The sequence below is a fragment of the Salmo salar genome, chromosome 15 (assembly GCF_965601325.2).
Source record: "Salmo salar chromosome 15, fSalSal1, whole genome shotgun sequence".
Lineage (NCBI taxonomy): Eukaryota > Metazoa > Chordata > Actinopteri > Salmoniformes > Salmonidae > Salmo > Salmo salar.
Genome location: NC_138305.1, coordinates 104,240,418 through 104,264,326, shown reverse-complemented (window position 1 = coordinate 104,264,326; position 23,909 = coordinate 104,240,418). Strand labels below are relative to the sequence as shown.

At 43.6% G+C, this 23,909-nt stretch overlaps 1 protein-coding gene across 3 annotated transcripts in view; it reads right to left on the bottom strand.

The window, feature by feature from the left end:
• The window catches only part of LOC106572815 (protein kinase C zeta type), a 189,546-nt gene extending 166,917 nt beyond the window's left edge, over nucleotides 1-22,629 (bottom strand). Inside the window, exons 1-4 of one of the 3 annotated variants that reach the window (XM_014147311.3) lie at nucleotides 22,209-22,629; nucleotides 9,879-10,000; nucleotides 9,644-9,733; nucleotides 9,373-9,423 (exon numbers count right to left, since the gene is read on the bottom strand). In XM_014147311.3, coding sequence (XP_014002786.1) covers nucleotides 9,373-9,423; nucleotides 9,644-9,733; nucleotides 9,879-10,000; nucleotides 22,209-22,279 — 334 coding nt within the window. In that variant the 5' untranslated portion in view covers nucleotides 22,280-22,629. Of the gene's footprint in view, nucleotides 1-1,881; nucleotides 4,005-9,372; nucleotides 9,424-9,643; nucleotides 9,734-9,878; nucleotides 10,001-22,208 lie in introns of those variants that run through there. The other 2 variants (XM_014147314.3, XM_014147316.3) reach the window with 2 other exon arrangements.
• Between the last annotated feature and the right edge of the window lie 1,280 nt (nucleotides 22,630-23,909).

The following is a 23,909-nucleotide window of genomic DNA, read 5'->3' as shown; positions in this document are numbered from 1 at the left end:
CCCCCCTGGAGCAAATCCACACCACCACTCCCCCCTGGAGCAAATCCACACCACCACTCCCCCCTGGAGCAAATCCACACCACCACTCCCCCCTGGAGCAAATCCACACCACCACTCCCCCTGGAGCAAATCCACACCACCACTCCCCCTGGAGCAAATCCACACCACCACTCCCCCTGGAGCAAATCCACACCACCACTCCCCCTGGAGCAAATCCACACCACCACTCCCCCCTGGAGCAAATCCACACCACCACTCCCCCCTGGAGCAAATCCACACCACCACTCCCCCCTGGAGCAAATCCACACCACCACTCCCCCCTGGAGCAAATCCACACCACCACTCCCCCCTGGAGCAAATCCACACCACCACACCCCCTGGAGCAAATCCACACCACCACTCCCCCCTGGAGCAAATCCACACCACCACTCCCCCCTGGAGCAAATCCACACCACCACTCCCCCCTGGAGCAAATCCACACCACCACTCCCCCCTGGAGCAAATCCACACCACCACTCCCCCCTGGAGCAAATCCACACCACCACTCCCCCCTGGAGCAAATCCACACCACCACACCCCCTGGAGCAAATCCACACCACCACTCCCCCCTGGAGCAAATCCACACCACCACTCCCCCCTGGAGCAAATCCACACCACCACTCCCCCCTGGAGCAAATCCACACCACCACTCCCCCCTGGAGCAAATCCACACCACCACTCCCCCCTGGAGCAAATCCACACCACCACTCCCCCCTGGAGAAAAAAACAAACATTATGCCAACACTAACCCCCACCCAACCCCCCTTTTGCCCAAAGCCCCATTATTTGGGTGCTGGGTGCACTTAACCAGCCGATGAGAATCGTTATTAGTGCAGGGCTAATTATCTTGTTAAGGGAGGAAGAGGAGAGGGGGGTGAATTACAGATAGGGAGTATATTCACCCCCCTCCCCCTTTACACAGAGCAATACGCAATGACAAATCACTCCCACAAGAGTACCAGTCATAACAACAAATCTCTGTTCTACCAGAGATGACAGAATCACATAGGTAGCCATAGACATTGAGTGCAGTCAGAACAGGCATGACAAACAGGTTGCTTCACAAAACACAAAAACACTACAACAACCAATCTGAATAGGGCTGCTTGTTTCTCATCAAACAGTAACATTTCTCACGTACCGTCATCCTTTATAGGATGCATTTAGTCCTCCTTTAAAGAGCCGTCGGCTGGGTTACAAAGAGCCCTAATCTGGATGTCGCGGTTCCTTTGTGCCTCGGCTGGCGGACGGTGTGGTGATGAGAGTGCTCTCGCCTCTCCCCAGCAGCACTGACTACCACAGCCAGGTAGGCATACACACACACTGGCGGCGCATACACACACCCCGCCACCGCACACACACAAACACACCCTCTCTCTCTCTCTCTCTCTCTCTCTCTCTCTCACACACACACACACACACACACACACACACAGTGCCGCACTCCCTAACAGGGTCCAGACCCTTCAAGGGGACTGCCAACAAGACACCAGGCCAGAGCCCAGACCAGAGCCCAGACTGTAACGTAATTGCAGGATACAAGCCAGAAAAAGCCACTATCAGATACCGACCAAGGCTAGCAGGAAGCATGCATCCACAGTGTATAGACACTGCCTGCCTGCAACACATGAGAGGATGAGCTAGCTAGTAGCTATAAACACAGCAGTTATGGAGGCAGAGCACGCGCACACACACACACGCACACACACACAGATTACATCCAGGCTAAAAATCCAGAGAAGGATACTGCCATCAAATCTATTGTCCGTGGTGGATAGATGGATGGATGGATGGATAGATGGATGGATAGATGGATGGATGGAGGGGATGTATATTGCTCACCGGTGTCCTTCCTCCTTTTCTTTCTGGCTCCATCAGCACATTATCCTGGCTGGTGTGTACGTCGGGTTTGGAAGGAAACGTAGCTACATCCCTTCCTCTCTCTCCCCGATGCCGCTCTTCTTCTCCCGGCAATTTATTTAATTATTTTCTCCCTCTCTCTCTGTCTGCCTCCCCTCCTCCCTCCCTCTCTCTCTCCTTCTCTCCTCCTCCCTGTAGCACGGTTGCTACAGCTGTCAGTGTTGCCCTACCTCTTTTTTTGTGGTTATTTAATTCCCCCCGTTTCTCTCTCGCTGGTGCCTCTCCTGCTCTGTTTCTCTCTCTCCCTCTCTGATGCCTCTCCTGCTCTGTTTCTCTCTCTCTCTGATGCCTCTCCTGCTCTGTTTCTCTCTCTCCCTCTCTGATGCCTCTCCTGCTCTGTTTCTCTCTCTCTCTGATGCCTCTCCTGCTCTGTTTCTCTCTCTCTCTCTCTGATGCCTCTCCTGCTCTGTTTCTCTCTGATGCCTCTCCTCCTCTGTTTCTCTCTCTCTCTCTGATGCCTCTCCTGTTTCTCTCTCTCTCTGATGCCTTTCCTCCTCTGTTTCTTTCCCTCTCTGATGCCTCTCCTCCTGTTACTCACTCTCTCTGATGCCTCTCCCCTGTTTCTCTCTGATGCCTCTCCTCTGTTTCTCTCTCTCTGATGCCTCTCCTCCTCTGTTCCTCTCTCTCTGGTGCCTCTCCTCCTCTGTTTCTCTCTGATGCCTCTCCTCCTCTGTTTCTCTCTCTCTCTGATGCCTCTCCTCTGTTTCTCTCTCTCTCTCTGGTGCCTCTCCTCTGTTTCTCTCTCTCTCTGATGCCTCTCCTCTGTTTCTCTCTCTCTCACTGATGCCTCTCCTCCTCTGTTTCTCTCTCTCTGATGCCGTGAACATAAATAACGAATATTTTTACGGTACAGTGATCTCTCTTTCCACCTCTATCCCTGTCTCTCTCTCATTCTCTCTCTCTACGACATCTCCTCCTGATGTCGCCAGGCATGCGGGTAACGGCGCTGGCACTAGCGGTAACCACACTCGGCCCCGGAGAGGCAGTGGTACCCAGCGGAGGCTGCTGGGAAAACACGACATGGATCGATGCTGAGTGGTGGAAGAGGAGGAGGTGGTGCGGGGACCGCTGAAGAGCCCGGTGCAGCCTCCGCCTGAGTGCATCCGGGCTTTCAACCCCTTCCGCCCTCCTCCTCCTCCCACACAGAGGGGGGTCTGTTCACACTCTCAGGGCCGAGCAGAGTCCACAACTAACGGCTCACACAATGAGCCTCACAAGGCCGGATCAGTAAGCCAGCTAGCGAGCTCCGTTTAGAGGGAGATTAAGCATTGTCTGTTGTTGTGAGCTGTGTGTTTTGATGAGGTCTGTGAGGAGACAAGCTAGCATAGCCTGGACTGTGCAGTACAGTAAGGTCAGTACGGGGAGAACTGCTATATCAAAAGCCGGCGAACGTAGGCCTATGCAGTGAACTAATCTCTCTAACTTTACATTTTTATACTTAGAATTGTTCTAGTTTATAATTCATCTGAAGCTGCCAATCAATAGTCTCTGCCAGTTTAGGTGAGTTCTAATTCTGTACCATCCTGTCTAGTGAGTACATCCATCAATGGTTAGTGTGAAATACATGTCTAACAGAGCGAGTACACCTACATTATGTTTGTATTGTGCTTTTGGAGCACAGCGGTAAAAGGCTTATACAGTAAATAAATTCTAATATGCTACAGTCAGTGTGTGAGGTCGTCCACAAAATGACAGGGGAAGAGGAACATATCTAGATTGGTTTCCTAACCTAGAAACAAAATTGTTTATCACATTCGTTAATAAACAACATCCACCTTAATGCATATTCATATCAGTCTTTGAAGAACCAGAAGCATCCAAATTCTGAAATACAGTGACCATGCTCACATATTTAAAGAGACAGAAACCAAGAAGGTTGACAAACAGAGTCTGGTTTGAATTTGCAGTTTCAAAAATAAACTGTCATAGAAAAAAGTCCAGGCAAACTGTCTTGGGATTCCGTAATGAAGAGCTCTAGTATTTCGGAACAAATTCCCAATTGTGGAAAACCCCACCCAGACATGGCACTTAATTGCATTCATTAAACATTTCTGATGACCTCACTTCCTCCTCTTCCTACTAGTCATTGAGACATCTCCATACAGCAACAGATAAATGACAGACACCCTGCCTTACACCCAAATACTCCTGACTAACCCCCTTTATATCACACAACGAATAACAAACAATTGTTCAAGTACTCTACCTATGAGCCCTTTGTAATATATTACTATAATCTCATAACGATCCTGAGTTATCAGCCGGTTTGAGTCTGTAGAAAAATAACCACACTTAAAAATGTCATATTGTGAGTGATAATAAAACATTATTGTAACACGGGTCGTATAAGGGGGACCAAGGCGCAGCATGTAGAGTGCTCATTTCTTAACTTTAATGACGACACTTAAAACAACAAACCGACAGCCAACAGTTCCGTCAGGTACACTTGACAAAACGGAAAACAACTACCCACAAAAACCCAGGAAGAAAAACCCCTACTTAAATATGATCTCCAATCAGAGGCAACGAGGATCAGCTGCCTCCAATTGGAGATCAACCCAAACAACCCCAACATAGAAATAGAAAAACTAGAACTTAAATATAGAAAACATAGAAAAACCCAAAACACCCCGTCAAGCCCTGACCTACTCTACTATAGAAAATGACATCTTACTAGGGTCAGGACGTGACAATTATAAAAGGCTTAAACATGCTTAAAACAACTCCTTATACCTCATTATTAACTAGGTGGTTCGAGCCCTGAATGCTGATTGGCTGAAAGCTGTGGTATATCAGACCGTATACCATGGGTATGACAAAAAAAAAAAAAAAACGTTTTACTGTTCTAATTACATTGGTAACCAGTTTATAATAGATTTAAGGCACCTCAGGGATTTGTGGTAAATGGCCAATATACCACGGCTAAGGGCTGTATCCAGGCACTCCGAGTTGGGACCATATACCAGACCCCCTCGGGCCTTATTGCTTAATTATACTCATTATAGAGTGGTGAGGAGGAAGAGGGGGAGGTCCATGGGCTCTTCCTGTCCAGATGTAATTTAGCCATTCATTGTAGTCATTGCACTCTGTAGAGTTGCTAGGTTCTCTCGTGTCAATTAACTTGTGACATTCCTGGATTACTAATTATATTAATAAAGTCTGATTTAATCACCAAATATGATAGTCAGTTTAAAAAAGGTTAAGGGTACAAGACTGTGTACATACAGTATCTGGCTGTTTTGGTAAAATCACTAGATATCCCATCGAGCCAAGCGGGAAGAGGCTGCCCAGTTCCAAGACCAGTCATCAATTCATTAAGGCAGATTGTAGTTTTTATGCCCTGATATAAGGAGCTGGCAGCGAAAATATTGATGAAACAATTTAGAGGTCGGAAACAAATAAATCAGATGACTCATATTTAAGGACAGTGAATCGATATACAGTACAATCCTGAAATCAGATGACTCCTATTTAAGGACAGTGAATCGATATACAGTACAATCCTGAAATCAGATGACTCCTATTTAAGGACAGTGAATCGATATACAGTACAATCCTGAAATCAGATGACTCCTATTTAAGGACAGTGAATCGATATACAGTACAATCCTGAAATCAGATGCACCTGTCAATAGTAGAACAAAGCTCAAAACAAAATAAATGGTGAAGTCTCCTCCGGACATGGTAGACACTTCCTCCTCCTCACCGTTCTATTCCTGTTGGTTTGAAGTATTTTTCTATTATGTAGTTAACCTCCATTGTCTTCCAAGAGTTGCTGCATATTTTTCACACTGCTAGTCTTTTATCTGACATCATCACCAGGGCAACTACTCCCATACACTTCAGCTGCATGGCATGTTTGTCAAGGTCAAATGTTCAGATTAAAAATAGAACAGTACCTTATAGAACAAACAGAGATCTTGATTTCACAAGTCTGGTATGTCTATTCTCTATTGTAGTGACGTGTCGTTTTAACGTCACATGTTGAACATCCTTTTACTGCCTGTTTATAACGCTGAACTGTTATGGACTACTGATTTCCTCCAAGCGCTCTCTCTTTCTCCAAGACAAAGGGTCATAAAAGTGGTCCTTCACACCTAGGTGTGGTCACAGAAATCAGAATGAAGAGAATGGACTTGGAAGCTCTAACCCTGGCAATTGACTGGTAAACTCATGGGTACACTCGCAAAGGCTGCCTGATAATGTGATGCAATAATTCCCTTGGTATTTTGGAATGTTCTATCAACTGATAGACCCAGTCCGTTCTAGATAAAACGTCATGGCCCTGCCCAACGATGGGGAAAATAACCTGTCGTTCCCTAGGTTACCCCATTGGCTCACAGCAAATACCTGGCCTTTATCCCCCAAACACAATTGTATTTTTGTCTGCTTGTTTTAGTCAATTTAGGACATTTAAGCAAAGTACAACATTGCCTGCTCCTGAGAGTTCTCACTACTTAGAAAAATATACTATGTAGGGCTTCCCTCCTGCCGCTTTCCATGACGATGCTAGCAGCCACGATGCTAGCAGCCACGATGCTGATGATGTATGTGTGTATATATATATATATATACACACATACACACACACACACACATTTTGAACTAGGCAAGTCCGCTAAGAACAAATTCTTATTTACAATGACGGCCAAACCCGGACGACGCTGGGCTATTTGTGCACCACCCTATGGGACTCCCAATCACGGCCAGACTTGATTCAGCCTGGATTCAAACCAGGGACTGTAGTGAAACCTCTAGCACTGAGATGCAGTGCCTTAGACCGCTGTGCCACTCGGGAGGCCTCAGACGATGACAACCAGGTGGACCCAGCCTCTGTCTCTCACACAGAAACACTGTGATACTGCAGCTGCATAGACTCCTCCCCAGAGACAATAGGAATGCTATCTCCAGGACAATTTCCTGTTTTATCTCCTCCTCCTCCCATTGCTCCCTCACTCCTATCACCACCTCCTCCCATTCCTCCCTCATCTGCCTCCTCATATTCCTCCCTCACTCCTTCATCCTCCGCCTCCTCCCATTCCTCCCTCACTCCTTCCTCCTCCTACTCCCATTCCTCCCTCACGCCTTCCTCCTCCTCCTCCCATTCCCCCCTCACTCCTTCCTCCTCCCACACTCCTTCCTCCTCCTCCACAAGAATGGCCACAGCTCATGATCAGCAGCATTGGGCCAACCCTCTCATCCTGAAGCACTGAAACACTACTATAGATTAACTAACTAACCTAAGCAAACTCTCTGTGGCATACAGAACACAAACACAAAACATGTTCCTTACAAACACAGCAGGTGTATGGACAGCAAGCTACAGAATACATCACATGCTCTACTATTACCAATGCACAGCATACAGTATCCTCTGGACAGAGCACAGGCATCCCTTACATCACACACACACTTACCATTACACACACACAGACTAAAACCCACATTGGTGCACCAGCCGGCAAAACATGCTGGCACAGCAAATGTACAGGACTGTGCTATAGGCAACCCGATACTATGTGAGAGAGATAGAGAGATAGAGCAAGAGAAAGAGAGGGCTAGAGAAAGAGAGAGAGTGAGCTAGAGAGGACTAGAGAGTGAGAATGAGAGGGCTAGAGAGAGAGATGCCACGATACACCACCCATCGCATCGAAGACCAACAACAGAGCACAAGGTGACTCATATGGATGCCTGAAGTTCTAAGGGTCGAGACGTTGTTGTAAATAAAATCACCTGGGCGCATGAGCAGCAGTGTGCGCCGTTTTCCTTTCTGACTTACAGTATAAGACATTTGTCATGTTCATCTTCTAAGTTAACCATTCTTAACCAATTAGAGAAAGCAATTGTAATTTCCGACATTAGCGTAAAGGTTAACATGCACACCTCTCCCTGATGCTGATATTAGACAACCCAACACCAGAGAACCCATCACCAAGGAATATCTCAGTCAGACAACTTGGGAGTACTGTGTCTCAAAGTCAGCCTCACAGCCAGGGAATGTAATGGAGAGAGAGAAAAGAGAGGGAATAGAGGGAGAGAAACCATAGCTAGTGTCAGAGGGAATTGAGAGAGAGAAAAGAGAGGGAAGGAGAGAAAGGAAGGGGGTTAGTGAAGACATCCTGCTGCTGTCACCACCCTGTGAAACGGACGAGTGGTAAACCCCTGACAACTTATTGGAGGGAACGCTCCACAACTAAGATGTGCTTAACATTACTGGTCTGCTCCAGCAAACGTTCAAGAAACGTCCAGGTAACGTTCAGCAGGTCTTTTGTTGTGAGCATGCACACGAGGAACATATCTACATCATATGTTGCTTTGTTTTTTTATAAAAAAAAAAATAAAAAGGTTTAAGAAAATAGTATTCTTTATTATTACAATACTTATATTTTATTAATATTGAAGCAACTTTTAAACAACTTCCATGTCCTTTAAGAATAGCAACAACAACAAAAAAACTGAGCAAAATACAGAGATCTTTGATGAAAACCTGCTCCAGAGCGCTCAGGACCTCAGACAGTTTGTTGGTGATGTGGACACCAAGGAACTTGAAACTCTCGACCCGCTCCACTACAGCCCTGTCGATCCATTTCCTATAGTCCACGATCAGCTGCTTTGTCTTTCTGACGTTGAGGGAGCGCTTGTTGTCCTGACACCACACTGCCAGGTCTCTGACCTCTGCCAAAGCAGGGGCCCCTCAGGGGTGCATGCTTAGTCCCCTCCTGTACTCCCTGTTCACCCACGACTGTGTGGCCAAGTACAACTCCAACATCATCATTAAGTTTGCTGACGACACTACAGTGGTAGACCTGAACACCGACAACGATGAGACAGCCTATAGGGAAGAGGTCAGAGACCTGGCAGTGTGGTGTCTACCCTTACCACCTGGGGACAGCCTGTCAGGAAGTCCAGGATCCAGTTGCAGAGGGAGGTGTTTAATCCCAGGGTCCTTAGCTTAGTGATGAGCCTTGTGGGAACTATGGTGTTGAACGCTGAGTTATAGTAGCAAAGACTGATGGAAAGGTACTTATTTAACTTGTAAATAAGTGTAATGAACAGTTAACTACTAGGTTATTTACAGTTAGTAAGTTAGTACTCCTACACTATACTCTCCTAGATGAATATTCCACCAAGGTAGGGGTTCTTGTCGTGTTGCGGGAGCTAGCTAGCGGAAGCTAACTGAATGTAAACAAATTAGTTCTATCATTCCACATTCAACTATTCAATTCATTTACATTCAGTTAGCTAGCTAGTGTGCCTATTCTCATTTGCTAGCTACAGAACACTGCTTCATGCCTCCAGAAATAATGGGGAGGTGCCTCTAGTTTTGTTTACATTTTTCGAATGGTTAGCGGTGTTAGCATCTCCTGGGAAACCAGGTGTAATACGTGTGTAATATGTAGCACTAGTACTCACTGTCTTCACCTGGACATGACATACCAGGCTTCAATGGAGTACTGGGGAAGACTGCAAGAAAATAATGAAAGACAACTATGAATATCCAGAGACATGTCCAATCAAAATCTTGGGACATAGACGGACTAATGATAGAATGATTGCAGAGGAGGAGAGGAGGGAAAAGGAGAGGAGGAGCTAAAAAGAGAGTAGAGAAGAGGAGGTGAAAGGAGAAGATGAGATAGAGAGAGAGAGGGGGGGGTGAGTGTAGACAGACTGAGGCCTGACTGACCGTGCAGCAGGAGTCCAGAGTTCCTGTTGCGGCTGTAGATCCGGAAGGCCTCCTCTAGTTCCATCTGAGAAGAGATGGTACATGGCTCTCCTATGAGACACACGCATGGTGACACACAAACAGATTATTAACTTATTTCACACACGTAGTGGAGATAAGCAGGTCGTAGCTAGCTTATGATCTTGTCTACCCTGATTACAACTGAGTCATCTTCCACCCGCAGGTGCCCAATTACCCTCATTGTCGATCCACTTGAGCGTGATTGGCTGCTGCCGGTCCAGGACGCACATCACCCTCACCTCCTCACACAGTCCAATGTAGGTTACCGTGGTAGCCAGGTCCATGATCAGCATGTCCCTACACACACAGGAGAAATAATATGAATATTATTCAAATCACAAAGACTCTTTCACATTGACGAATATTATTCAAATGACAGAGACTCTTTGACATTGATTAATATTATTCAAATCACAGACTCTTTCACTTTGCAACACACCAGGGTTAGTGCAAATGGAAATACACCCAGTTGGATTCAGTCGAGAAGCTTGAACATAAATTAAAATGCAGCCCAAGCCAGACATGCATTGAATACGTGCACGTCAGTCAGAGAGTACTTCCTTAAGACAACGCTGGAGGTAACTGTCCAGTAATGGTTCAGCGTTAGATAGACTAAACATCTTGTAAAAATGTAATTACAACAAACCACTACAGACATCCATCCATCACGTGACTACCATTTGAATGTGATAAACAGACCAAGGAAGGATGAATTACTACACAATATGATTTTATCAACTGTGCACAGCTACAGGTTGAACTGTGCACGGCTACAGGTTGAACTGTGCACGGCTACAGGTTGAACTGTGCACGGCTACAGGTTGAACTGTGCACGGCTACAGGTTGAACTGTGCACGGCTACAGGTTGAGCTGTGCAGATGAACATTTGGACTTCCTTTAGCGGGAGGAAGCGGAATGATCCATGGCAGTGACAGCCTGGTGGCAAACACCATGCCACATACAAGCTGCTGCACACCGTGTGTGTCCGTCTGAATCCTGAAACTAGGACCTACAGGATGCCAGGTTGTGGGAGATGCCACTCCAGGCAAGCACAAGTCAACCAACCAGTCAGTCACTCTCATTCAGATATCACTCTAGTCTTTCATCACTGCTCCAGGGACGGACATCAAAACTCAATCTTTAACCAGAGATAATGCAAGTAAAATACTGTAAAACTAGTTGGTGGAATGTGCTTTATGGTTTGTCCCACCGAAAACAAATGTAATGTTTTACAAATGTAATGTTGTCTTGAAGACAAGGTTAATTTGCTTTGACTCTAGTGTTTCATAGTCCTACATGTTGACTCCAGTGTTCCATAGTCCTACATGTTGACTCCAGTGTTCCATAGTCCTACATGTTGACTCCAGTGTTCCATAGTCCTACATGTTGACTCCAGTGTTCCATAGTCCTACATGTTGACTCCAGTGTTCCATAGTCCTACATGTTGACTCCAGTGTTCCATAGTCCTACATGTTGACTCCAGTGTTCCATAGTCCTACATGTTGACTCCAGTGTTCCATAGGCCTACATGTTCACTCCAGTGTTCCATAGGCCTACATGTTGACTCCAGTGTTCCATAGTCCTACATGTTGACTCCAGTGTTCCATAGTCCTACATGTTGACTCCAGTGTTCCATAGTCCTACATGTTGACTCCAGTGTTCCATAGGCCTACATGTTGACTCCAGTGTTCCATAGGCCTACATGTTGACTCCAGTGTTCCATAGTCCTACAGTACATGTGCATTTTGCAGGGCAAAATGCAACACTCACTCAATTGCGTTCTGATCGCTCCCTCTACACATGCGTGCTGAGTTCGCACACAAACTCCCATTAAGCCTACAGAAATAAATAACCTACAAAAACAGTGGGACATGGGGCATAAAAAACTGATGGGATACACAAGCTACATTCCTTGCCAAATTACGACAGTTTTATCACAAATTCAAAATGTACTGGTTGATTGAAGTAGGGAAATACAGTGCAGAAAGTATTCAGACCCGTGATTTTCTTCACATGTTGTAACGTTACAGCCCTATTCTAAAATGGATTAAATAATTTTTTCCCCTCATCAATCTACACACAATACCCCATATATTTTTGCAAATTTATAATAACAAAATATCACATTTACATAACTATTCAGACCCTTTACTCAGTACTTTGTTTTTTAGAATTGTGTGTAGATTGATGAGGATTTTTTTTTTTTTTAATCCATTTTAGAATAAGGCTGTAACGTAACAAAATGTGGATAAAGTCAAGGGGTCTGAATACTTTCCGAATGCACTGTAAATGAGCATATATTTTATTCCATTCCAGTGGCGGGCCTTGCCCTTGTATTAAATAAATGTTTTTTGTCATTCGGAGTACTCGAAAAAAACAATGTGTGTACTTGAACAGACCAAAAATGTAAAATGCCCATTCCTGCGTTGCTCTCTGTTCAATACCAACTCATCCCTGAATAAGTACTCTCCTTCCGTTGGGTCAATGACACTAGAAAAGGCCTATGGTTCTCTGCTATGGGTAGCAGGTGTTATGGGGTAGCCATGGCAACTACTATGTATAGATTATTTTGACTTGTTGTACATGTATGGTTTTCTATACAGAGACCCGTTTGAGTCCAATGACAGACAGTGGCTCATACAAGCCAGAGGCAAGAGACACAAGGCTACTCCTCTCACAATTCACATCTGCATGCTACAAAACACCAGCTTAGACAGCTGCTCTGTTAATGAGAAAAAAAATTGAGACAACTTTGGCAAGTCATTCTTATTCATTGACTAAAAGAAACGTCAGCCTTGGATTGCGGAATAATTCAGTTCCCTCATGCAGTTAAACAAGTGTGTCTCACTATTTGTGAGCATTTTAAGTGAAATTTAAAAGGCTAGACGCAAAAATCAACAAGCTATTAGAAAACAGCTAAAGCAAATAGCTAACAGCTACAAACAATTATGCAAAATAGGCAACCGGTGTCTAGTAGTTAGCCTGATGAAACCATCCTGATAGCTGCGTTCACTATTCTGTTTAGAAGTTAAAGGTGATCAGGCTGGTCCCACCAAGCTATCTAGTAGTAGGATATTTCCATGAAATATCAGAGGCACAGCATATACAGAAAAGGTTGGCTGCACTGATGAGACGGCTAGCCTAATTGGGAGTGAATTGCAAATCCAACTCACATTCATGTGAGTGTGGTGAGCAAACCATTCATTATAATGCAGGTTTCACTTCTGTTTCTTGGCTACTATTGATGTGGACATGGACACCTGTGATTGCTCCTTGTTTGTGTCTCAAACCATGCCAGGTCTCAGCTGTTGACTACATCATGGTTGGTACCGCGGCCATCTGCCGGATTCAGAGTGGCTCTTTGTTGGCACAAAATGGCTACCTACCCTGCATCTCCAGGCCGGTGGCAGGCTACATTTTGATGGATAGGTTAATATCGTCATCAACACACAATAACATCAACTGGTAAACTGCATTTGTAATCCATTCCAAATCCAAAAGCCTACATTCAAATCGCTGAAAATGTTGGTTTCTTTTCATATTCGTATCTAAACAGTCATTTAAAATTCTGAAAATTGAGATTACGCTTCTACATAAATTCATAGGTGACCTTGTGGGCACCCTTTGATATGGACATTGTAAACTGTAGTGTGTTCATTTTCAACATCACACCTCATTAGGCCAACCTAACCCCCTCCTGTCTGAATCTGCTACTGTTGACAACACACATTTTTTTACATTTTACATTTTAGTCATTTAGCAGACGCTCTTATCCAGAGCGACTTACAGTAGTGAATGCATACATTTCATACAATTTCATACATTTCATAAATTTTTTCAGAATATGGCCATTGAACAATGGGACAAATAGGCAGATATGTTCAGGATCACTTAAGCCAGACATAATTCAGTATTTATATTTCCAGTATTTATATTTCCAGAAGATCATTTTAGGGCAGCCAGTGGTGATATGGTTAGTATTCGACTGATCTCGGTAACCCAGAATTTATATTCTCGCGAAAGTTGTCACTTCCCGTTTAACTTCTGGGGGGAACGACATTAATAATTGTGATTTCCATTGTGTGAAGGAAAGAAGCAAAGTGTCGGCCAGACCCCTGCCTTCAGCAAATTTCTCCGGTGTGTATGATCCGTGTGGATACATGTGCAAAGCAGTACACATGGAAGAGTGCTGATGTTTTCAACACAACTATTTAGAATCTTAGCAGTGTCCATGTTTTCAACACAATTATTTAGAATCTTAGCAGTGTCCATATTTTCAACACAATTATTTAGAATCTTAGCAGTGTCCATATTTTCAACACAATTATTTAGAATCTTAGCAGTGTCCATGTTTTCAACACAATTATTTAGAATCATAGAAGTGTCCATGTTTTCAACACAATTATTTAGAATCTTAGCAGTGTCCATGTTTTCAACACAATTATTTAGAATCTTAGCAGTGTCCATGTTTTCAACACAATTATTTAGAATCTTAGCAGTGTCCATTCCATCCCGTAGTTTAAGCCACTGCAATGGTTGTGCTTGAAAATGTTGACTGGCAAAGGGGATGTCTCAACATGCTTGCCAACTGGCTATGGCAAAAGTTTAATATACTGTATAACCATTTAATTAATACAGCCACAGCTACAGTATATGAAACCAAAGCAAAGCTAATTAATTTAGCATGTTAATGTTCTTTTTTCAAGCACTAAGTTCATAAGAGACAGTAGATACCCTGAGTGTACAAAACATGCTCTTTCCATGACATAGACTGATCAGGTGAATCCAGGTGAAAGCTATGATCCCTTATTGATGTCACCTATTAGATGAAGAAGAGAAGATGGGTTAATGAAGGATTTTTAAGCCTTGAGAAAATTGAGTTCTTCAAACCACCGTGTTCAGCAAGCGGTTGATAGGACTGGCAGTGGACGAAGTGCACACTGTTGTTCATTGGTAAGTCTACATTTCAGACAAACTCCTGGCTAGCCATTGCCATTGCAGCTAGCTAGCTGTATCATCCATCCTACTTTACTATTAACTGACCAGCTGTATCAGGCAGCTTCAGATGTGAGGGAAAAAAAATATATATATATACACACACAGTGGGGGGGGAAAGTATTTGATCCCCTGCTGATTTTGTACATTCGCCTACTTACAAAGAAAGGATCAGTCTATAATTTTAATGGTAGGTTTATTTGAACAGTGAGAGACAGAATAAAAAAATCCAGAAAAAAGCATGTCAAAAATGTTATAAAATGATGAGCATTTTAATGAGGGAAATAAGTATTTGACCCCTCTGCAAAACATGACTTAGTACTTGGTGGCAAAACCCTTGTGGCAATCACAGAGGTCAGACGTTTCTTGTAGTTGGCCACCAGGTTTGCGCACATCTCAGGAGGGATTTTGTCCCACTCCTCTTTGCAGATCTTCTCCAAGTCATTAAGGTTTCGAGGCTGACGTTTGGCAACTCGAACCTTCAGCTCCCTCCACAGATTTTCAATGGGATTAAGGTCTGGAGACTGGCTAGGCCACTCCAGAACCTTAATGTGCTTCTTCTTGAGCCACTCCTTTGTTGCCTTGGCCGTGTGTTTTGGGTCATTGTCATGCTGGAATACCCATCCACGACCCATTTTCAATGCCCTGGCTCAGGGAAGGAGGTTCTCACAGTACATGGCCCCGTCAAATTATGCGGTGAAGTTATCCTGTCCCCTTAGCAGAAAAACACCCCCAAAGCATAATGTTTCCACCTCCATGTTTGACGGTGGAGATGGTGTTCTTGGGGTCATAGGCAGCATTCCTCCTCCTCCAAATACAGCGAGTTGAGTTGATGACAAAGAGCTCCATTTTGGTCTCATCTGACCACAACACTTTCACCAGTTGTCCTCTGAATCATTCAGATGTTCATTGGCAAACTTCAGACGGGCATGTATATGTATTCTTGAGCAGGGGGACCTTGCGGGCGCTGCAGGATTTCAGTCCTTCACGGCGTAGTGTGTTACCAATTGTTTTCTTGGTAACTATGGTCCCAGCTGCCTTGAGATCATTGACAAGATCCTCCCGTGTAGTTCTGGGCTGATTCCTCACCGTTCTCACGATCATTGCAACTCCACGAGGTGAGATCTTGCATGGAGCCCCAGGCCGAGGGAGATTGACAGTTCTTTTGTGCTTCTTCCATTTGCAAATAATCGCACCAAATGTTGTCACCTTCTCACCAAGCTGCTTGGCGATGGTCTTGTAGCCCATTCCAGCCTTGTGTAGGTCTACAATCTTGTCCCTGACATCCTTGGAGAGCTCTTTGGTCTTGGCCATGGTGGAGAGTTTGGAATCTGATTGATTGCTTCTGTGGACAGGTGTCTTTTTTACAGGTAACAAGCTGCGGTTAGGAGCACTCCCTTTAAGAGTGGGCTCCTAATCTCAGCTCGTTACCTGTATAAAAGACACATGGGAGCCAGAAATCTTTCTGATTGAGAGGGGGGTCAAATACTTATTTCCCTCATTAAAATGCAAAATCAACTTATACCATTTTTGACATGCGTTTTTATGGATATTTTTGTTGTTATTCTGGATATTTTTGTTGTTATTCTGTCTCTCACTGTTAAAAAAAACCTACCATTAAAATTATAGACTGATCCTTTCTTTATCAGTGGGCAAACGTACAAAATCAGCAGGGGATCCAATACAGTTGGGGGGAAAAATGTATATATACCTGAAAAATATATATAAAAACGCAACATGCGACAATTTCAACGTTTTACTGAGTTACAATTCATATAAGGAAATCAGTAAATTGAAATAAATTCATTAGGCCCTAATCTATGGATTTCACATGACTGGGCAGCCTTGTTTAAATGCCAATCTTTTGTTTGAACACAAGTACAACAACACACTAAAGTTGTCCAACATCCGTTTAGCTACTGTTAGTTCCAGTATTTCCTTTATGAGCTTCAGGGTTGTTGCCACGACCATTGTAGAGGTATGTTTTAGGTTGGGTGTGGCAGCTAGCGTTACTAAGGGCATGTGCAGGTAGGAAGCAGCTCTCTGGCACTTCTACAATATGTACTAGCCAGCAGAGCAAACCTGGTTTCTTACATTGAGAAGATTGAACGACTGCTTGTTTCTCTGGAAAATGGTCCTTTTCGTCCTCATGCAAAGTAGCACAAAACACAGCAGTCATTTTGGAATCAGACCAAGAGCTCATACCGGAGCTCTGAGGCATGCGTCGAAATCACTAAGCAGTGTACTTCGAAGCAGCATGCCAATGTTTGGTTAAATCACATTATCTGGTGTTACAATCTGTAGCTAATTCAGAGCCTAATGCCTTGTAAGAACTTAATGAATAGGGTTGTGGGTACTTCTCATGATAGGTATCCATTAACCTATTGATCCATCATTGTAAAAGTAAAATCAGAGTATATTTGTCACGTGCACAGGATACAGCAGGTATGAACTGATATACTTACATTTTTACATTTACAGTCATTTAGCAGACACTCTTACCCACAGCAACTTACAGTAGGGAGTGCATACATTTTCATACTTTTTTCATTCTGGTCCCCCATGGGAATGGAACCCACAACCCTAGCGTTGCAAACACCATGCTGTACAAACTGAACAACACGGGACTTGAATGTCATACACATGTCCCATGTAAACTCTTACTTTGGGACCACTCTTTAGCGTGACTTCATAGGCACTTCGATGTAACTACGTGAACATGTATCTGATCATACCAAACATTAGGAACACCAGCATCCACTGGTTCAAAGGCACTTCAATCTTTTGTCTTGCCACTTCACCCTCTGAATAGCACACATACAAGTCATGTCTCAATTGTCTCAAGGCTGAAAAATCCTTCTTTAACCGGTCTCCTCCCATTCATACACTGATTGAAGTGGATTTAACAAGTAACATCAGTAAGGGATCACAGCCTTCACCTGCATTCACCTGGTCAGTCTATGTCATGAAAAGAGCAGGTATTCTTAATGTTTGTATACTCAATGTATAGTGTGCATCATCTCTTAGAAAAATGCTAAGTCAAACGTCAGGAAAGTCAAAGCATTATCCTATGCCTGAAAAAAATCCCAAAAGCCTGGCAGTGAGCGAGGTAGGAAATGACTCACTATGACAAATCAAAGCCCATGGGAATCTCTAAGAGCAGGTAGAGACTCACTGCATGTCTCACTACTTAGACACCGTCTCAGACAGCTCCTCTGCACATGAGAGCCCACTGAGTTAAAGGGACAGTTCACCTGAAATCAAATACTTTTTTTATACCTTAAAAGGTGGTCTAGAGTAAAGCTGAAACCATATACCACACAATCTGTGGTTATAGTTCCTACATGCATTAGGAGACATCTACAGGCTACAAAACTGGAATTAAAGATAGTCACCATGTAAATAGATTACATGGGCCCCATCTTCCCTTTTAATTTTGACTTCAGTGTGAACTATCCCTTTAAGGAGAACTAATATGGCTGCTCATAATGGGTTGCTAGGCAACTGAAAGAATTAGGCTGTCAGCAAATGGACACTCAGCCCACCAAGGCCACACAATATTACCTCCCCCACCCCTTTAAATATGTTTAGAATTGGGGAATTACCAATGCATCCATAGAGCTCAGAAAGAGGGCTGATGCAATTCCGAGTATTCAAATTCTACCTAAGTCAACTCCCCCACATTAGCACAGACTCCATCATATCCATTGCATAACTAGGCACTGTCGAGCTGTAATCTTCAAACCTTGAAAAGCACTTCCTACCTGTGCATGGACACTTCATTATTCATGTTAATTTGCGGGTTTGTAAGGTCGATGTGATACACAAAGTAAATACAATGGGCAAAAGAGAGGGCTGTGTGAAAAACAACACTCAAAGCATTCAGTCATCAACAGAGAAATACACTATATGACCAAAAGTATGTGGACACCTGCTCGTTAAATATCTCATTCCAAAATCATTGGCTTTAATATGGAGTTGGTCCCCCCTTTACTGGTATAACAGCCTCCACTCATCTAGGAAGGCTTTCCAATAGATGTTGGAACATTGCTGCGGGGACTTGCTTCCATTCAGCCACAACAGCATTAGTGAGGTTGGGCACTGATGTTGGGCGATTAGGCCTGGCTCGCAGTCGACGTTCCGCTTCATCCCAAAGGTGTTCAATGGGGTTAAGGTCAGGGCTCTGTGCAGGCCAGTCAAGTTCTTCCACACTGATCTCAACAAACAATTTCTGTATGGACCTCGCTTCATGCACAGGGGCATTGTCATGCTGAAACAGGAAAGGGCCATCCCCAAACTGTTGCCACAAAGTTGGAAGCACAGAATCATATAGAATGTTATTGTATGCTGTAGCGTTAAGATTTACTTTCACTGGAACTGAACCATGGAACCTGAACCATGGAAAAACAGCCCCAGGCCATGATTCCTCCTCCACCAAACATTACAGTTGGCACTATGCATTCGGGCAGGTAGCGTTCTCCTGGAATCCGCCAAACACAGATTCATCCATCAGAATGCCAGATGGTGAAGCGTGATTAATCACCAGAGAACGCATTTCCACTACTCCAGAGTCCAATGGCGGCGAGCTTTACACCACAACACTTGACATTGCGCATGGAGATCTTAGGCTTGTGTGCGGCTGCTCGGCCATGGAAACCCATTTCATGAAGCTCCCGACAAACAGTTATTGTGCTGCCGTTGCTTCCAGAGGCAGTTTGGAACTCGGTAATGATTGTTGCAACCGAGGACAGACTATTTTTACGCTCTTCAGCACTTGACGGTCCCATTCTGTGAGCTTGTGTGGCCGACCACTTAGCGGCTGAGGCGTTGTTGCTCCTAGACGTTTCCACTTCACAATAACAGCACTAACAGTTGACTGGGGCAGCTTTAGCAGGGCAGAAATTTTACAAACTGACTTGTTGGAAAAGTGGCATCCTATAACAGTGTCACACTGAAAGTCACTGAGCTCTTCAGTAAGGCCATTCTACTGCCAATGTTTGTCTATGGCGATTGCATGGCTGTGTGCTCGATTTTATACACCTGTCAGCAACGGGTGTGGCTGAAATAGCCGTAACCACTACTTTGACGGACTGGCCACATACTTTTGTATATATAGTGTTAAGTTATTCCCTTCAAACATTCAGAGAGTCTGGACATAGTACCTTTCAATGCACAGCAGGTCTGTTTAATAAGCCAATTGAGTAATGCTAAGTTATTGTATAGCGCCAGCCCGCTAGCCTAGGCCATACAGGGATGCTGTCATCTTCCCTGCCTCTCTTTTTGGCACAATGATTTGTTTAGGATGGGGTGGGATCTTCAGAGCCTCCGCAAATCAAGGAGGCTGACATTTTGCATATTCAAAAACAGCTTATCAAACATCCAAGTATATCCTGCGCTTGGCTCGACTCCCATCCTCTGTAGTGTGACTGATCAGGACTTTACATTGAAGGAGCGTCCTTATCACAAGGTTGCAGCCCGTCAATAACATTTGCGTCGCATTCATTCAAATCGGACAACCTCTAGACTGAAAATTTGCATATTTTTACCCTAAGACAATTAAAAGGCATCATTTGTTTGTTTCAGCAACCAAAAACATGTTATAAAGAATATAGCCTCCAGGGTTCATCTACAGAATGCAGAAGAGAATATGGACCCCTTTTCACAGTACATCTCATAGGAGCACTGGTCTGGGATCAATGAATCAGCTCTTGTTCATTATTATTGTAAAGGCAAAACCTGACACTAGATCAGCACTCCTAGTCTGAGACGCTTTGTGAATACGGAACACTGGTGTTTGGCCATATATGAGACCGCATCTTATTCTGACAGGAATTATTGCCAAGTTATTCAGTGGCATCGTCGTTCACCATTATTATGACCACTGCAGCCCTCAACCTCGAAACCACCAAGCCTTAAATCTACCTACAAGCCTCCTTTTGCATGGAGCAAACTAGTATGCTCCCTCTTACTGTTATGTCAACAGCCAGGCCCAGATTTGTTTGACTGCCCGTCCCAGCAACACCTGACACACGCACACGTTGGTTAAATAATAGCATCAGCCACCTACAATAAAAGCACCGATATCAACGCAATTGTGCAATCCTGGAATGTGACGATGATTCTCCAGTGACACTGATTCAAGGAAGCAACTTATGAACCTGAATTATGCAATGTAGTTGAATACACATGGCAGACTAAGTCCCTGAATGTGTTTTGTAATGATTAGGCCTGAGGTGAATAAGAAATGTCTTATCAGCCTATCAAAAATGGTATGTCCATGACATTCTGATAATATTGTAGTGAACGGCGCGACCCGCATCGCGCCAATAGGATTAACTCGACTACATGGTCCTCTCACACGTCCGGGCTGTGCGTTCCAACGGCCTCATAGCCACCATCCTACTTCTGACACCAATGTAGCGAACAGGGGGGCAGTGAAGCAAACCCAGGTCGCTGGCATTAAAGGCAAAAACACTCTACGCATTGCGCCAATAGGGTTAACCCACTTGGCGGGAATTGTAATGTTGCTCATATAGCGAGGATCACTCCAATATGACCATTACGTGAAGAGGTCAAACAGGGTTGTCCAACTCTGTACTTGTATGTGCACACACACCCTTGTCACTGTCCCATATCCCCATTGCCATTTATTATATAATGGCACTTGGTCCCATCCAGCCAGTTCAACATTTAAGAAACTCTAACTTTTAAGGCTTTATGAAGCCATTATAAACCCTGTATTAGGCTAAATAGATGCTTCAGAAATCATTGCAAATATCACGCTGTAGGTTGTCACTTTCAACAAAGCATCAGATGTAACGGTCTTTAAATCCTACTATGCCAACTTTTACACCGAGAAGATTGTGAGTGGAAGTTGGCAGTCTTCTAGATGAAAAAGTACGAGAAACTGCGTCATTTGTTGATTTTATTTTTTCAATTGAATCTTTATTTAACTGGGCAAGTCAGTTAAGAACAAATTCTAATTTACAATGACGGCCTACGGACGACGACTGTAACCCACCTGTGGATTGGTTAGAGTTCGAATTCCCCATTGACAACCGTTTAAGTACTACAGTCCGTTTAAGTACTACAGTATGGCTAGCAGAACACTTTCTAGTTTAGCATATGCTCGTTTCAAAACGGATTTACACTGACATAAGTATCACTGTCACAGATGGAATAACAATGTTGTGAATTAAATAAATCCTAGGTGCGAAATAGTTATTGTAGCCTAGGGCATTAGGTAGCTCAAAGGCAAGGTGGGATGATCACACTTATAACGAACTACAATTTATAAAGGCTGAAGCAAAGGTAGCCAGCAGATCCGACCCTCTTGCTTACAGCTGCACTAGGGTCTGACAGCATTCCTATGCTGATTAAGACACCATGGAGCCAGTACGAGGTATGGCTCGGGAAACGATTGAACGACTACAAAAAAAACGACTTGTTACTTTCTTATGAGTCGAATGTTGCAAATGCAATCCTCATAACCGACTTGCCAAATACTCACCCGCTGTAGTGCGCTTTAATTGTCACGCACTCTGAGCCCTGGTCCACCAGGGATCCGTATCTAGAAGGCATTGTAATCCAGGATGGGAACTACCAGACAACTAAACAAACCTGTATCAACAGGCCTCACTTGAAGATAAAGGTTTCCATGGAACATTTTGGATTGACCTCTCGATAGAAACTGTAATGTTATGCGACGTGTCAAACATGAAATGTCTTACTACCTGGTAGCCTCGCATGGAATTCCCACGCAACGTTTTATATTCGTAATTCTGGACACGAGCGTCTCCGGTGATATGGGGCTCGCTATGGTTACCGACCGTAGGGGGCGGAGAAAACGCACTGCCAGGGCTGGCTGGCCCGGCCCAAATCACCTGTTGACAGTGTTGGGTAAAAGTAACATTACCTAAATAGAAAATGACTCAAGTAAAAGTGAAAGTCACCCAGTAAAATACTACTTGAGTAAAAGTAACAAAAAAAAAATATTTGTATCAAAAGAAAAAGTATAAATAATTTCAATTTCCTTATATTAAGCAAACCAGAAAGCCCAATTAAAACAATTATAGTAATTTACGGATAACCAGGGCACACTCCAACACTCAGACATAATTTACAATAAGCATGCGTGTTTAGTGAGTCCTCCAGAGGACATTGGGATGACCAGGGATGTTCTTCTCTTGATAAGTGCGTGAATTGGACCATTTCCCTGTCACAATGTAATGAGTACTTTTGGAGTAAAAAGTACATACAATTTGGCTAAAATATAAATAGTAAAGTACATGGCCCGGTTGCATAAAGCACATTAAGTTAATCCCCCCTTATATTTTGCCTTAAAGTTCCAATAACTTTAAAATGCTTTGTGCAACTGACAAAGTGAATTTCCCCCTTAAATTAAGTGAAAAAGTTAAGGGACCTCATGGGCACCCTTAACTGCTTTTTCAGTATGGATATAGATTTAACAACAGCATTTTTGGAGGTGAACATTGCTTTCATCTGCTCTGTTAACAAAAGGAAAACATATACCAGATAGCTACTTGGCTAAACAATGGAAGGTGCACAATCCATGGCTACAAAGCTAGCTGGCTAGTTAGTTATAGCTACTCTGTAAGATAGTATTTTTACTTAAGTACTTTACACCAATGCCTGTTGATTTAGGACATTTACCTAAGTCAAATATGGCAGTCATTTACATTTTAAGGGCCATGATCGGCCTTATGAAATTACTGTTACAAATTCAGGAAATTAACACATTTAATCAAAGCACTTGAGTTTTCCTTTGTGACATTTTTAGTAATAACCTTTTCTTAATTAGCCTGAATTTGAAGAGAATATTAAACGTGGGCTTTTATATAGATTTAAGTGTTGGTAATCGTTAATCAGAATGTTACAACCAAACCTAGACCGACCTGCACCTCTTCTGATCACTAAGCTATTAGGTTCTGATTAGTCCGTTCTCTCTCAGCTCCAGGGTTGTGACTGAGAACTAGAACAGAGATCTTCTTGAGTGTTGCTATAACTGTTACACTTGTGCGCCATCTCATGGATTGACAGTGTAAATTCATTTATGAGACCCAAACCATTAGGCTACTACTGGAAACAGTTAACTTGTATTTATGTATTTAAGAAATCTATCCTAGCAACAGATTAGGCACCACTGTGTGTGTGTGTATATATATACACACACATATGTATGTATATACAC